Source organism: Coptis chinensis, chromosome 5, assembly GCF_015680905.1.
Source record: "Coptis chinensis isolate HL-2020 chromosome 5, ASM1568090v1, whole genome shotgun sequence".
NCBI lineage: Eukaryota > Viridiplantae > Streptophyta > Magnoliopsida > Ranunculales > Ranunculaceae > Coptis > Coptis chinensis.
Window position 1 is genome coordinate 96232338 of NC_141460.1, and position 16471 is coordinate 96248808.

Here is a 16471-nt window from a genome sequence, read left to right on the forward strand (position 1 = left end):
GCCTACTACAATAAGATTGATCATCTCTTTAGCAGTCTATTTCAATTGGGATATAAGACAATTAGATGTATCAAATGCATTTCTTCATGGCCATCTAAAGGAAGAAGTGTATATGAAGCAACCTCAAGGTTTCATTGATCCTACTAGACCTACACATGTTTGCAAACTGATGAAATCCTTGTATGGACTCAAACAAGCTCCCTGAGCCTGGTATAAAGAATTATATCAAGCACTTTTATCATTTGGCTTTGTTATTTCAAATGTTGATCACTCTCTTTTCATCAAAAAGGATTCAAATACAGTGACTTATGTGTTGGTGTATGTGGATGACATACTCATTACTGGAAGTTCTTCCAAAATTTATTATCATATCATCTCTCAATTGAGCATGTGCTTTGCCATGAAAGATTTAGGCCTTTTGCATTATTTTCTGGGAATGGAAGCTCAAAGAAGTTCAAAAGGATTGTGTTTGTCTCAAGTTAAAAGTATACTTTTGATCTATTGCACAAGGCAAAAATGGCTGATGCAAAGCCAATTTCTACACCTATGTCTATAAGCTGCAAATTGGACAATCATACAGGTGAACTTCTCTCAGATCTAACAAAATATAGGTCTATTGTGGGAGCTCTGCAATATTTAACTTGGTGTAGACCAGATATATCCTTTGCTGTTAATATAGTCTGTCAATTTATGCAAAACCCTAGAGTTACACATATGGCAGTTGTTAAAAGGATTTTGAGATATTTAAAAGGAACAATTCATCATGGTATATGCTTTACAAATACTACTTTGAAGATACAAGCTTTTAGTGACGCTGATTGGGCTGGTTGCCCTATGGACAGAAGATCTATAACTTGGTTTTGTGTGTACATTGGTACCAATTTACTGTCATGGTCACTAAGAAGCGAATACAAGATAGCAAGATCCTCTAGAGAGGCAAAAATCTGAGGGCCTTAGCACATCTTTGCAAAGATAAATTTATTGGATTTATATTCTTCTCAAAGATCTTAGAATTCCAATCTCTTCAACTCCATTGATACATTGTGATAATATAAGTGTCATTTCTCTTGCACACAATCACGTCTTTCATGCTCAAGACCAAACATGTGGAAATAGATTACCACTATGTCGAGAATTGGATATAAGCAAGTTTCGGATGTTCAAGATCTTAACACTAAGGAACAGATGGTCGATATATTTACAAAAGCCCTTTCCTCACAGAGGTTTCATTTTCTTACAAGCAAGGCACATGGTCCTTGATCCCCTTGACTTGAGAGAGGGAATTAAGGAAAATAAGTTAGTCACAAAGAGATCAAGATAAGTTAGTCGACCTTGATCAAGACAAGAATAAAGACGACAATCCAGCTCAACCTTTGTCGTGAGAAGAAGAAAGTTTAGAACATTCTTTTGTGTATTAATGAATACTATATAAAGTGTAATAGAATAGAATTCTGTAAGAAAGAAAATTAACAAAATTCATTAGTCTCAAAACCTATCTCCTATGGCGTATAAGATTTTTTTAATCTTTTTTTTGGACTCTCCAGCCGCCATTCTCAAAAGCGTGTGGGGGAAAAAAATGGACTCTCCAACCGCCATTCTCAACAGCGTGTGGGAAAAAAATAAATAAAAATTATAGCCGTCACACAGTGTGGCGTGTGGCTTAGATTTTTTCTATCATACTGGTGTGTGTAGATTTGATGCTATCTCGTTAAAACTGGCACTATATATAGGTAAATTTATACCGATAGCGTTGGCGGGTTAGCGTTTTAAGTGACGCACCATTGGATCAAAATTTCCGTGATATTTGGTGTTTTGCCACACCATTGGACTTAGCCTTATAATTTAGTTTGGTATACTCTAAATTCCTTCTTAAGCTCCTATTCTTTATTTTTTAGTACAACTTATATTGATTCTAGCAAATTAATTATAAACCACAACTTAAACATGCAAATATTTTAAGTGATTTAATCGGGCACTCATGAAATTGTATTGGGAAACTCCAAAAAAAAATGTTTTGTATTGGGCCCAAGCCCAACAACCAATCCAACCGGTCTCGCCATGTTGAAACCACCTGGTCGTTTGAGTATACACTCAAATGGTTTCGCCATGTCGTTTGAGTGTACACTCAAACAGTTTCGCCATGTTGTTTCAGTGTACACGCAAACAGTTTTCGCGTGTCGTTTGAGACAAAACTCTTGGGTTTTTAGCTAGATGATATGGCGGGGTCGTTTGGGTAGTCTCCAAGACGACATGGCTAGGTTGTTTGGGGATTCTCTTAGGTGCCATAGCTGGGTCGTTTGGATTCACTTGTCCGAAGAAGCTTGAAACTAGAACAAGAGGGATGGCTTGTAAGCAACACCAATACTCGTGCAAGACAGCAAGTGAAACGCTATAATGGATGAATGCCATTATCGATTTCCTTAAACGGTTAACCATATAAACCTTGAATGAACTCTCACGTCGTTAATTTCTTCAAGGGATGTACATTTTTTCCGCTTTCTTTCTTTTTCTATGGCTTATACACGTACATGTATTAATGTCTCCACTTTTTTAACTCTCTTTCATTCTACTTTACAAGATAGGCTTTGGGAATCAATTGATAAAGAATGGATGGATTGTTTTTGTGCCGAGCCTGTCGAAAATTTGCTCAATCTTCCTTCTGGAGTTGTTCAAATATTAGTTGGACAAAATTTTGAGTTATTTATATTAATTAAGTGTTAATTTGTAGTATAAACATGACAGAAAAAAAAAAAAAAAAAAATATATATATATATATATATATATATATATATATATATATATATATATATATATATATATATATATTTTTGGGTTCAGTCTCGCCAAGAAAGATGATACCGGCTAAAACGGTTCGAAAAATTGGTAACCCATATGCGTTTCAGTGTGGGAGTATATTGGGCTATGGCTATTGGGCTTCTTGTTGGGATTGGGCTGGAGGCTGCCCAATCGAATTCCGTGGTTGCCCAATACAGGACCCATATTTTAACTTGGAGTATAAGTAAATAATCTTGTATAAGATGGAAGTTCGATTCGATATGATCCACTTTTATTTTGCAATTTTGTGTCAATTCTTTTTATTTAATTTATGCGGCATGCTAATCATGCATGGGGTTTAGTTGCTTGCAGATCACTATCTCAATAACTCAATAAGCATCAAGATGCCGAGCAATCAAAGCATTACTTAAATTGGATGGTCATTATACTTTAGGTTAACTTGATTATACTCAATTCACAATTCCCATGTCTGATTACAAGGGTAGCATGGCAGGTTCAGAATAAAAAATGAGTTTAAGGGAAAAGATGTGGATCTGACTCCTCTTCCACACAGGGTTAGAAACCTTCCATTTACTGGAAACACTCATTATTTAGAATGAAGGCTTTATCACCTCCATAGAATAGCCAGGCCATATAGTAATTACTATAGATTTGACTAGTATGCAAGCCGAATCTTATTATTAGTATTTATATATATTCGCAAAAAAACAAGTGACATATATAGCATCCGTGAAGATGTTGCTTAATGATTGTGTCACCACTCACCACACCACTTCTTCAATTTGGTAACTCGTTTTCATCTATAATTCTATGTTTTTAGCGTCTTTTTCATTTGGTAGACGGTGAACTGAACGGTGAACCTAAAAGGAATCCAAATAGTTATCAAGAAATTAAACAATATATATTTTGTCCAAGAGGACTGGCATAAATTTAAAACAGTGAATGTCCATGATACTTTCTTATGCTAAGGCCTGAATATGTTGGAGCGGAGCCAGTCGAGCTTCAATATGTTTTGGATCCTTTGTTATTAAATGCCCGCCCCTAAAATCTATACAGGCTCGAATTCCATAGTTACAGGGACGAACCAAGCCCTAACCGAGCACCTGCAGATTGAGTCTGAACAGATTTTCAGGGCTGTGCTCATTTTCCAGCCTTGAGGCCATGTTCTTGGTGATTACAGAATTGTTTCACCAAACATTCTCAAAAGAAACTTTACATTTAGAGGGAACTAATAAAGGTGGAAACTCCCATACTATACCTAGAGTTTCCTATAATATAGGATCTTAAGAACAACAGGACTTCTAAGAAGTCACAAACTCTTGTTATCAAAGCAGAGTTTTCTTTTTTTGTTTCATCATTTTAGTTTTGCTTCCATAGGGGAAATACTTTTTTCCTTTCCATAGCAAACAAAATACACCAAACTTATGCAAAAAGGTGGACCACTCCATACTTTTCCTTTTTCCCATCAGTTTTTGCTAAAACAAACGCAACCTAACTTTCCTCCACAAAAGTCATTTTATCCGATATCACGGATGAGATGTTTGATCATGTTGATTAAAATTTTAGTTTTTTATTTTTATAATCACTTTTCATTATCTGTTAGTTTATGGTGGACTACTGGCTAGGTATAATGTTCTTCTCGATCAGGGGATCGATACGATCGATTTCAGTCATTACTCCAGTACTAATATACTGTTGCACTTCAAGCTAGGTAGGTGTTTGTTTGGGTTAATATCGGTCTTGGGGTGTAAGTGTTTGCTTTTATAATGCATTCTTGAATTGCAATCTGTCTTCACAAATGAGATTATTTGTTCCTAGTTCAGCTTTCCATCATCGGCATTCTTAGTTAACGTCATTTATGGCCAATCTATTGTTGTTCAAAGCCTAATTCCTATAGTGGTCTCAGTCAGTCAGTCCATACCGAACCAGTTACAAAGTATGCACGGTTGGCAGAGCTAGGTAAGACAGCAAGGTGTTGCCGAAACAGTGTGTTATTTCGAGTCATTGAACTGGTCACTGACTTGGGAAGCAAGTTTCACGAGGTTTTGTTTTCCTTTTGTCTACAACGTCTTCTGAATCCTATTGTACCAAACCATTAAAATTTCGCTTAAACAAATAACTTAAGATTACTCTGCCAGTCTGGCGAATTTATTTATTTTTGGCATATAACACAAAATCAGGTAACTAATATAATATGCTATATATATATATATATATATGAAAATAAAATTTCCCTATATAAAATATGGAGTAAAACAGTGATAGTTAGAGAAGGTGAGACTCCAATGCAAATGTGAAAAATAATTTCAGACGGAATGTTAGATTCTGCCTGAATGTAAAAATCGAAAAAACACGTCGGACAGAATGAAACATCCCGTCTGAAGTTAAAAAAACAACCGAAAAAAAAGTCGAAAACACGCTAGACAAAAAATAAACTGATATCCCGTCCGAAATTCACAATTCATCCACTATTTCAATTGAAAATTTTATTCTAATTTTAATTTGGGAAAATAATCACTTTCATATTTACTTTTTAGGCAAAAAATTTAAAATATCTAAAGAGGAATATTTTCCCATTCTCACCGTATCCACCAGCCCACTGACAAGTTGGACCGGTATTTCCAAGGTCTAAAATTGCAGGCTTAAAAACAAAGTACCACTCCGACAATTCATTTATTCTTCTTCTATTATATATTGTCGACACTGAAAGCAACGCAAAGCATTTTTTTTGTACGGCTTATTACGCCATATATATATATACATAAACTGTTTGTAAAGCTAAATAGCAATAACAAAAACACGATAACTTTCCACCTCCCCTCATAACCAACAACAACACACTCTCTCTCTCTCTCTCTCTCTCTTTTTCTTTCTAATTAATTAAAACACCGAAAGCGAAAGAGAGAAAGAGAGAAAGAAAAATAAAATAAAATAAAATAATATTTAATTTCATTTTGTAAAATAATCATACCAAATAGGTACAATTTATTATTCTTCATAGATCAAGTTTGATTCTGAATTGTAATTTGGTTTTGTTTGTGTTTTATTCCAGTTTTTGTCTTTTTTTGTTTATTCTAAATTGAGATCTGGTTATTTTTTTTGAATGTAGAATTTGGGAAATGTTGAAGGTGGAGATCTGAATATAGACAATGCATGCTTCGATGAAATTGTCACATAATCTTAGGAAACGGAGTAAAAGAGTTAGAGATTGTCAGTCTTTATCGTTTCCGATTGAAGATGTTCGAGATGCAAAGGAAGAGGAAGCTGTTGATGCTTTTCGTAGGGTCTTGATTGCTCAGGATCTACTTCCACCTCAGCATGATAGTTATCATACAATGTTGAGGTAAATTTTAGATACTTAGAGTAGTTATAGTTGAATTAGCTGTTCAAAGTTGTGATCTATGTATTGAAACAAGCAGATCCTATTGGTTTGTCTTTGGCTTTACTATTTCTAGCTCACTATTGAATGCTAGAACCTTTTTTGTTGAATTATGATACTTGGGCAGTTGACAATGCGCAACTTCGATATTACTAGGATGGTAGTGGATAGGGACGTGATTAGAGTTAGCTATTCCGTCATTTGTCTTTTCAATTCCTGCAATCGGTGTGATGATTGTATACATATGCAATGGAACTTGGCATTCTTTAGTAATGTGTATCTCTACTGCTATTGTAAGGCCTGTTTAAAAAAAAATTAATAAAAAAAAAAGGGGGAATTTACCAAATGCTCACGGAAACAGGGGTTTGCTACTGCAGATTTTTAAAGGGAAGGAAATTTGACATTGAAAAAGCAGTTATCATGTGGACAGATATGCTCCAATGGAGGAAGGAAAATGGGGTAGACTCTATTATTCAGGTATGGTGTGCAATTAGTGTAACACTCATCTATTCTTCTGTGCTTAAAATCAACGTTGGCTCTACAATTTGTGCACACAATTGTAAAATGAGTTATGGTTATTATGTTACATTGGTCAGGACTTCATTTTTGAAGAATCAGAAGAAGTTCAACATTGTTATCCTCGTGGTTACCATGGAGTGGACAAACAGGGAAGGCCTGTTTATATTGAAAAAATTGGTGCAATTGATGTAGTTAAGCTTATGAGTGTTACCACAATCGAAAGGTATTTACGATACCATGTTCAGGGGTGTGAGAAAGTCTTTATTGAAAAATTTCCAGCTTGTTCCGTTGCAGCCAAGAGACACATTGACTCTACAACAACAATATTGGATGTGCAAGGGGTGGTAAGTATTTGATCCTTGAATGGCATCTCTTGTCCATTTGGTGTTATGTTTTTCTGTTATGGACCTACTTGCTAGTCCCATCACTTTTCACGAATTGTTGAACAGAACTGGATGAGCTTCGGTAGGGTCGCTCGTGATCTTGTTATGCACATGCAGAAAATCGGCAGCGACAACTATCCTGAGGTGTCTAATTAGAATTGATTAAATGCTTATAAGTCACAAAGACAGCTCGCCAATCTTTTATTAATATTAGCTCTAATTATGCAGATGTTACATGAGATGTTCATTGTTAATGCTGGTAGCGGTTTTAGATTGTTATGGAACACTGTAAAAGGTTTTCTTGACCCAAGGACAGCTTCAAAGATACATGTAAGAGGAACTTACAAGTTACAGTTTTGCAGTATACCTGCACATTCTAAGTCCAGAGGAACTGACGAGACAAATTTATCTTTTGATTTTCAACAGGTTCTAGGGAATAAATACGAGGCTGAGCTTCTGGAAGTGATAGATTCAAGGTCCAACTTTCTGTCTGGCTTGTATCTAATGAGCTTGGGTTCTGCTTGGTTATTAAATATTTGAGGTTCCCTGTTTCTTCTATGACTATGCTAAAGTTCTTTGTATCTGTTTATTTTCTTTTCCAACAGTCAACTTCCAGATTTTCTTGGTGGTTCTTGCGCGTGCCCAAATGAAGGAGGGTGTCTTATGTCTGACAAGGGACCATGGAATGACCCCGAAATAGTGGAGGTATGAGTTATTTACACTTATAGATGTTATGATCATTGTAAGTCGATTGAAGTTTCTTTCAAGTAAAATTCATTTTTTAGAACAACCCCAAACTGTTCTCAAGTTCAAGAAGAAAAAAGACGTGTATTTTCGTAATCGGTTTTTTTCCAGCTGCTGATGACAGGAAAACCAACATATTTAAGGGAAGCTAGTAATCTTTCTTATGGGGAAGGGAGAAGGAATGTCGAATTTAAATTACCATTATCTAAGGTGACATACAACTTAAGCATCAGTTCCATTATGCTCGTTGAATGTGAAATCATTTCTGGTGTTGTTTCCTGATATCCTTATTTAATCCAGGATGGCAGTAGTGAAATATCGTCTCCCGGGTCAGGATCAGATTTTGAAAAATTTGACTCTTCAACTAAGATTGAGACATCTGCTTTCTTCCAATCAACTGCATATAGAGAAGTGAGTCTCTGGTATTTGTCTTGCCATAGCATAACTAAGTAGCATCCATTATTTTATTTTATTGTATGGCAGTACTTTTTAATTTTTTATACCTATTCTATCAAACCATGTACAATTGTGATCAATGCGAAAACCTGAATAAGATAATTTGGGTCTGGAATCCGGATATGGCTAGGGATGTATAGATATATTTCTAACAATGTCATCACATGTTCGAAAAAAGAAAAATATTCAATGAACGTATTTTTTTCAGTAAATATTTAAATAATTATGAAATTGAACGAAGGTGTATGAAAAAACTGTCAGATTTATAAAATCAGGTAAAACAAATAAATAGTTTTCTTCTATCAACACAACTTCCACCTTTTTCTCAAGGAAAAGGAAGGCGGATAAATGTGTTTGTGATCCCCAGGTTTAGCTTAATCCCACATCAGATAGGCAGACCCAGCACGGAATAATTATGTGTGAACGGAATTGCAACTAATAACTAGATGTTAAACATATCTTTTCAAATGCAAGCTTCACAAGGTTCCTAATATTATTTTCACATTGTCACATCACATAAAATTTAAGTACTTCCATTTAGTATGGTTGGAGATAGACAGATCCCGGCATCACTATAAGAATATCTTTATGCTTGTGCCTACAGATGTCTCAGGAAAGGATGGTAGATTCTGCAAGCTTACAAAACTTGGTTAAACCTGTCAGGGTTAGCAGCAATATTAAAGAAGATTCAACAGGTATGGGACCAACACGCTCTTCAAGATATATGCTTTGAGCTTGTCAAAGTCACTTAAGTATTTTGTTGTTATTAGGGTTAATTTGTCCAAACCCCCCACTTTTGTCACCACTTAATAATAAACCCCCCACATTTGTAAGCATCACTATTTCCCCCCCCCCCGCTCCGTCTGACTTCCATTCAAGTTCCGTTGGTATTTCACCTAATCCAAGTTCCATACAAAAGCGGGGGGTTTGGACAAATTTCCTCTTGTTATTATGCATATTAAAGGGCATCGGGAAAAGATGAAGTAGGCTCAAGATTGCAAAATGAAGAGATTAAAGCTAGACATGCTTTTTCACCCTCGTACAGAAGTCTATTTGTCAAACCTGGAAATTTAGGAAGGAATCTAACTAAGCTCTGCAATTTATCTTCCCCCAAAAGAAGTTTAAGGCTCATTATGCTGAGAACAGAACAGTGAGGCTCTTCTTGACCTCAAAGTTTATGTTGTTTCTTTGAATTTCTAATGCGCTGCAAACGAGACAGCATTTTAAAGCCTTCAATCTCTTACATGAAAGTCTCATTGCGGCAGTTATTTTGGATATCCGTAAATGGTGTTTGGATATCCAAAATACTTCATAACGTTTTCAACAAGAAGCCAAATAGATTTAGATAGCTACTTACTTTCATATCCGTAAATCCATACTGCTCAAGGACCAAAAGTTGAACCTTGACAATCAATATTGTATGATAGTACTTACTTTAAATACGCAGACCAAATGAAGATGTGTCATCCATTGTGAAAACCTGTTGTGGGGTATCTTTAACCGCAGAATCTTTGAGTCTGCTTGTAGTTTATTTAAAAGACCTATAATCACAAAGAAGTTCAGACGGACGTCGGTTGGCCTCCGATGCTCAAGGCTATAGGAATTTAAGTGCAAGAACTACTGTACCTCAAAAATCAAAACTATAGGATTTGCCACTTGTGGGGTGTAGAAACATCTGTCTGGTTGCCCCGGATAATTTTTTTTTTAAACCCCAGTAAGAGGTCAGACCCACTGCCCTAATTAGTGCACAATCCCAGATCAGTTTCGGCCATGTACACTTTATCAGGTGTGCATAAATATACACCAACAATAGATTTTCCACTCATAATTATTATGTAGTTCATGAGAAAAAGAATTTCCTGATGGTTCTCGGTTATGAAATCCGCTGGTTGGGTGTTCATGTTTGAAGTTGTTCCCTATGATCATTTGAATTTGACATTTGTTGCAGATGGCTCTGTCCATACCATTATCCAAAGGCCGTCAATGAACGTCATTCATTATCTATTACAATCAGTTGTCTATGTTTTAACTAGACTATTATTGATTCTGCATCTTGTGCCCCGAGGGTTTCGAAGAATTGTCCCAGTGTATCATGCTCAGGAACAGGTTGCAAACCATCAGAATATAAATCTGGCTGATGTGAGTTCTCAGGGTCAACTTCCCTCACAGGCTACAGACGAAGACTTTATCCATCCATGCTTGGAGAGGTTGCAGAAATTAGAAGCCCTGGTGATTGAACTGACCAATAAACCCGTTGTAATTCCTCCAGAGAAAGACATCATGCTCCTTGAATCAATGAATCGCATCAAATCTATAGAATATGACTTGCAAAAGACAAGGAAAGTAAGGATTTTCCGCTTTTCCATTCACAGTTTTTACTGGCCATTTTTATCACTAATTGTGGCTGGTTTGGCCTTTTTAACGGATATTAATTATTTATATGTAGGCATTGCATGCAACGGCTTCAAAACAAGTGCAGCTTGCAGAGTCTTTGGAGAATTTAAAAGGAACCAACTTAAGTGTAAGTTTCAGCTCCTGTTGAAAGAAAGCTGGTGAACATCCAGTAATCATGGCCTTTACTTTTGCTTGAGGAATTGTCACACTTGATGATTTCATATAGAACATAAAGAATGATTTTTATTTATTTTTTTCAAAATTAGATAATACTAAAAATTCTCGAAGAAAAATATGGATGTGATGAAATCAAAGATGAGTAGCAAAAAAGGACATTAGAAATGGTTCTGTAGGTGATAATGAACTGCATGATATTTAGTTACAACAGTGTTAGTAACAGCTTCTGTAAATAAGCTGATAGCAGATTTTGTTGATTGCAGAGGAAAAGATCTTGCTGGAAAGGAGATTGAGGATCCATTACCAGAGAATTCAAACTACAGTTTTGAAGAAGAATGAATGCTGCAGCTGCACAACCCCACAAATTTTGGTTTTAGGACTCGCAGCCTTGAGCTGTTGGTGCAAGTGCGTGTACCTCTCAAAGCTGGAGCATCTTCGTTCTGTTTCCCTTTCCGATTTCCCATAGAAGGGGCCTGTGCGGCAGGTCCCAATACCTTATACACACCATGCGGAAGAATAATGGGGCATTTCCTTCGAAGTGGTACGGCAACACTATTGTTGTAAACTGGCTTCCAACTTGCCAGGCCTCCTCAAGGACACATTCCCAAGCTGTGTACATAAATCATACTGAGTTCATTTGTTTCACATTTCAATCATATACATTAAACATTCATTTTATACAAGTAAAGTTAATCAATCTCCAGTGTAAGGAAAGTCTACTCTTTTCACTGCCACCTTTGACTTTATCTTGAATGTCCATTCCTAGTCTTCATCATGCAGTGGTTCTTCGGTTACAGAGTTCAAAAGCCAAGAGAATAAATAAGTAGAGTGACTACAGTAAAATGAAGTGAATTTTGCCCTTCCATTAATGGGGAAAAAGCTACTTAGCTCTCTGATTTTGTTCTGTGTGTGGCAGACCTAAACAACCAACAGCTAAGTGAATTTCAGGTGGGAATTCGCTTGGTGGGGGTTGGGGGATAAGCTAGTGAAAATGAAACTCACTTATACTAGTTCAAAGGAAAACCCAGAACCGCTCTATTTCACCCAGGACTAGGTGGAAAAGAATATGATTTTCAAAATATGTGGTACCCCCCTATCGACAGTAGTCTTTGAACATAATTAAGTGGGAAACGCTAGCAGCCTAGCACAATTGAGTGAGCTTTGGGCTCTTTAATATTTGATACCAGTATTGACTATGCAAATACTTTTGCTTCAACTCTAGGCACGCACTTGTGAAGGGATACAGAAGAACATAATTGCTAATATTCCTGAATTTTATAAAATCCCAAAGAGTAGGTCATTTGCTACTACACACCTCATGGATGCTGACCAAGTCATCCATGGATGCTAAATCAATCAAATATTTGTAGGGAGTAATTCTACACTGACACAGTAAATTGACTGGAATATGCGTGCACCTTCATGAGTATCTGATCTTAAGTATTTGATCTTTATTATTTGCATTTTACCACTATCAAAAAAAAAGGGGGGGTACTAGAACGTGTACAAGATCCTAAAATGTACAAGCCAAAGAAAGTAATACAACTTTAGGGCATATGGCTGCTGTTACTAAAACTTACGAAGTTCATGGAACATAACAACATTCTGCCCCTCCATCAGTTTAGTTACAAAAACTAAACGGAGAAAACCCCACCAGAGCTGCATGAGTCTGATACCAAATGTGTGCAGCTTTACAAGCTTCATTAAGACACTATCAGTGTGTCCAGCCACACCCATATGAAACAGTGCCTCTCTCTGAACTGCTGGACATAAATATGTCAAGTAGAAGCATTGATTCAGATCTATTAACCACAGCCCTACAGTAAGTAAGAAGTTTATGTGAGATACATAATTAAGAAATCTAAATCTGGTGTATCAATGATCCCCATACCTGTTTTAGCTACTCCCATGGACTCCCCAAGATACACTTCTGCATCTTCGCTTCTTCGAACTGACCTGCAAAAAAAAGAGAAAAATAAGCTCCACCAATGAGCAAATTCAAGTGTGAACAGGCATATGCACCATAACTGCACAATTTTCGGACCCTTCTTTTGGTTACAATTTTAAAACAGACTTTTCGGACATTAACCGTATTTTTGGTTTTGAAGTACAAAGGGGAAAACTTGGGATGTCATTATATCCATTAATATGCAAAGGATGCTTTTGGAAGGTCCATAATGAAACCATTGGCTTCTTATGGTATCAGGGTCTGTAGGAACATTACTTATGGACTTATGGTAGTACAATATCTTTTCAGTGAAAGGATCAAATTTCAGGTGAAATTTAAGCTGCTGTTAACAACTAAAGTCACTTGTGTGCACCTTAGAAGATGAGGGTGGTAAAGAAGCCTGGCGAACACTCTTTACGGGTTCTGTTAGATGTCGAATCTCTTTAAGCTGTTTGGCTATGTCCTCCAACAGTTGCAAATGCAACTTTTCTCTTTCCCTGTGCTCAACAGAAAAGCTCAGCTTCTCTCTTCCTTCTTGAACGATCTTTAGCCTTTCTCTAAGCCATCCTACTTCACTTTCAAGCTTCGACCTTTCGCAATCAACTGAAGACATGGAGTTCCTCCTCATATCAGAAAGTGGAAGTTTTTTGCCTTGTGATTTATCCGACACACTTCTCATGTCTGACATGCTTCTGCGGATAGCTGACTGATTCTCTCCCCTACTTGTACTAAGGTGGTCATTTATGATACTGGGCCTCCTTGAACCAGATGCTTCAGACTGATGAACTGACTTTTTACGCCTGTCTGTAGCAGTATTGATCAAAAGTGACACAGCTTCTTCTTCACTCCCCTGATTACACAACTTAGATCTATCATCAATGACATGAACATCAAGAACAGTTGGTTCAGCTTCTGAAATAGAAGTATAGCGATCGATTCCACCTTGGTCTGCATCATTTCCATGCTTCTCCAGATTTGCACCATCATGTGGTACACCAATTGTAATTTCACCAGTTTGACCAGTCTTCACAGCCATTCCTTGGCATAAACCAGCATTATCATTCTTCCCCTGTTCTTCGTCAACAATAATAGTTTTCTCAAGTAAATTATGTTCCTGATCCTCATTCAACTGATAGAACCTAGAATCTACTTCTGTCATCAGGCGTTGGCCCTGTGGATCAGATGACTTTTCTTCAACGGATAACAATCCTTTCTCCTGAAACTTGTGTTTATACTCACTAATGCTCTCGGGTTTATCATTACTTGGACCACTCCTATAATCTCCACGCTTCCATAAATCATCAATTTCATGCCAGCGTGGTGGTGGTGGTGATGGGAGTGGGGGTGAACCTTCCTCAAAAGTAAGGACTCGGCCTTGTTTCTCAACAGACAAGGTGTTTGAAGAATTCTTCATATTTTTTACCATTTCCTTTTTGTCAATGTATTCACTAATCTGCTGAAGCATCAGTTCGGGATCCTCACTTGAGTCAGATAATGAACGAGTTGTTTGTGTTGACAAACCAACCAAATTCTCATTTCTAGGAGTTGTCATCCTATAAGCTTCAACTTCCTTCTCCAAAAAATGCACCTCCCTCTCTCTCCTCACAAGTATTTCTTTAAGGATGTTCATCTCTTCTTCATCATAAGCAGATTTCTCCTCAATCATCCTCTGATACTGCTTCGCTTCCATCTCTACAGATGCCTTCTCCTTCTGTAGACGCAAAATCATTGCCATAGCTTCATCAGCAGCAGATGCGGCAGCACTTCTCTCCTTCTCTAATTCCTGGTACAGTGCAGCACGAGCAGTGTGCTCTTCTTCAAGCGCTTGTTCCAAGACTCGAATAGAATTTATGTCACTCCGATCAGATCCCATTTCTTGTTGAAAACTGTGTTCTACATCAGAAGCAGATGTCATATCCCTTCCAAAGTTCTTACTTTCACCCATAAAATCATTCCACCGAAAGCTATGTTGGGGTCCCTCGTCCGATTGGATACCAGCATGAGCTTCATTATCATCTGGTATCAAAATAACCATATGAAAATTGCACCCACAAAAAAGTGCAAACATCTTAAGACACCAATAGATATGGCTATGCAAAAGTCAAAGTACTCACCTCGAATGCCATCTCCTCCGGAGCTTTCTTCTCCTTGAGAAATATCTCCCTTGCCCAGCCTCCACCAAAAGGCGACGGAGATGAACTTCTCCTTAACACTTGTTTATTCTCAACCAAAGCTCTACGGCGTCTACGAAAAACACCATACCGTGATCTCTGATTCAATACCCCCTTTCCTTTAAAATCATCAACGCCCTTTTGCATCAACCTAGAATTCAAAGAACCAATACTAACCAATTCATTCTTCTCCTTCAGCCTAGCACCAGTAAAAGAGCTACAAGATGATTCACCTTCCATTTCAAGGAACCCCTCACGACATTCTCTCTCTTTAAGAAACTTAACATTCAAATGACGACCCTCCATTAATATAGAATCAAAAGGGAATTTATTCTTAACAGACATTTGAACTGAAGAGATCCTATTAATAGGTGTATCAACAAGTAATCTTTGTATACAATTACGCCTATTATTACTAGGATCACCAAATAATCCATTACTACATGCACAAGGTAGATTCAATTTAAACATATTCAAAAATTTCGAAGCGAAAAAAGCAAGTGTTGATCCACATAGAAGTAAATAAGCAATTGAAAGGTCAAGGAATGCACCAACTAGTCCAGAAAATGTCCATGTATGAATTTCATTGCAAGCCATCATGTGTTTGAAATAAGTCCCCAAAGAAGGAAAAAATTGAGCTGGGCAGTGTTACTTGTTATGAAATGGTGTTTGATGAGTAGTGTTATTGGAGCAATGATTGTTCTTAATTGGTGTGCTGGTTCAGATGTTTACAGTAACATTTGGTAAGATTCGAGGATGGTCTTGGGAACAGAAGTTGGGACAGTGTGTAATAATAATAAGTCAGATGAATGATTGTTAGAGAGTATGAAAGATTCTAGATTCCATACTCCTGGGACTACTTTTAATGATTGTTTACTTACTAGATCCGTTAATTTTGTTGTAAGATTTGGTATGTTAGGATGGTTCTATTTTCTTGTCGGGAGTTGTCCGGTTGCTCACGTGTACTAACTTTTCAAGCCTTCAGCCCAGCCCGTCTCATGCTATGCTATGGAGGTTGGCCCTTAAAAAGTCCAAGACAACTGTTAACATTGGACACACTTGTAGAATGACTCAACTAGACAAAAACTAATCCAAATGTGTTTGGTTGAAATCATAGTCACAAATTCGGAATTCGGCATTAATTCGACAAACAAAAAATTATTAATCCATACAAATTCGTTAAAAAAATCGAAAAAAATTGGAAAAATTATAAATAATTAAAGTATAAAATAGTATGCAGTATGTGATTGTGCATTATGTCAGGATTACTTCGAACGTATATCAAATTCAAAATTTACAAATATATATGTAAAGTCTTGTTATATCTTAAGATACCATCCAAATAATTGTAATTTAGAAAGTAAAATATTAAAAAAAATTAATAGAAAGCTATCCATCATAATAAATAAATAAATAAATAATCAGAAAAAATTGCTAAATATCGAGAATTAAGAGATTTTTATCATTTTTATTGTTTATTCGTTTTGAAATTCGATTATCTGTC

At 36.6% G+C, this 16471-nt stretch overlaps 2 protein-coding genes across 2 annotated transcripts; one reads left to right on the plus strand and one right to left on the minus strand.

Moving 5' to 3' along the window:
- The first annotated feature begins 5581 nt into the window (after positions 1-5581).
- Positions 5582-11545, plus strand: LOC147500542 (Sec14p-like phosphatidylinositol transfer family protein). The gene is made up of 14 exons (XM_086562145.1): positions 5582-5774; positions 5906-6139; positions 6553-6652; positions 6772-7038; positions 7144-7221; positions 7306-7407; positions 7504-7553; positions 7683-7782; positions 7933-8031; positions 8122-8232; positions 8882-8972; positions 10226-10620; positions 10724-10798; positions 11112-11545. The coding sequence occupies exons 2-14, from the start codon at positions 5946-5948 to the stop codon at positions 11139-11141; spliced, it is 1692 nt and encodes a 563-aa protein (XP_086418271.1). The 5' UTR covers positions 5582-5774; positions 5906-5945; the 3' UTR covers positions 11142-11545.
- Positions 11546-12279: 734 nt separating this feature from the next.
- Positions 12280-15700, minus strand: LOC147500543 (uncharacterized). The gene is made up of 4 exons (XM_086563654.1): positions 14911-15700; positions 13170-14864; positions 12740-12804; positions 12280-12665 (listed from the first exon to the last, which is right to left on the minus strand). The coding sequence occupies exons 1-3, from the start codon at positions 15565-15567 to the stop codon at positions 12745-12747; spliced, it is 2412 nt and encodes an 803-aa protein (XP_086419780.1). The 5' UTR covers positions 15568-15700; the 3' UTR covers positions 12280-12665; positions 12740-12744.
- Positions 15701-16471: the final 771 nt, after the last annotated feature.

Coding starts and splice junctions, on each gene's coding strand:
- LOC147500542 (XM_086562145.1), top strand. CDS start 5,946: ATGCATGCTTCGATGAAATTGTCACATAATCTTAGGAAACGGAGTAAA. Junction 6,653..6,771: donor GGGTAGACTCTATTATTCAG/GTATGGTGTGCA, acceptor TACATTGGTCAG/GACTTCATTTTTGAAGAATC. Junction 8,973..10,225: donor TATTAAAGAAGATTCAACAG/GTATGGGACCAA, acceptor CATTTGTTGCAG/ATGGCTCTGTCCATACCATT.
- LOC147500543 (XM_086563654.1), bottom strand. CDS start 15,567: ATGATGGCTTGCAATGAAATTCATACATGGACATTTTCTGGACTAGTT. Junction 14,865..14,910: donor CGGAGGAGATGGCATTCGAG/GTGAGTACTTTG, acceptor TGGTGTCTTAAG/ATGTTTGCACTTTTTTGTGG. Junction 12,805..13,169: donor TACCACCCTCATCTTCTAAG/GTGCACACAAGT, acceptor TTTTTTTTGCAG/GTCAGTTCGAAGAAGCGAAG.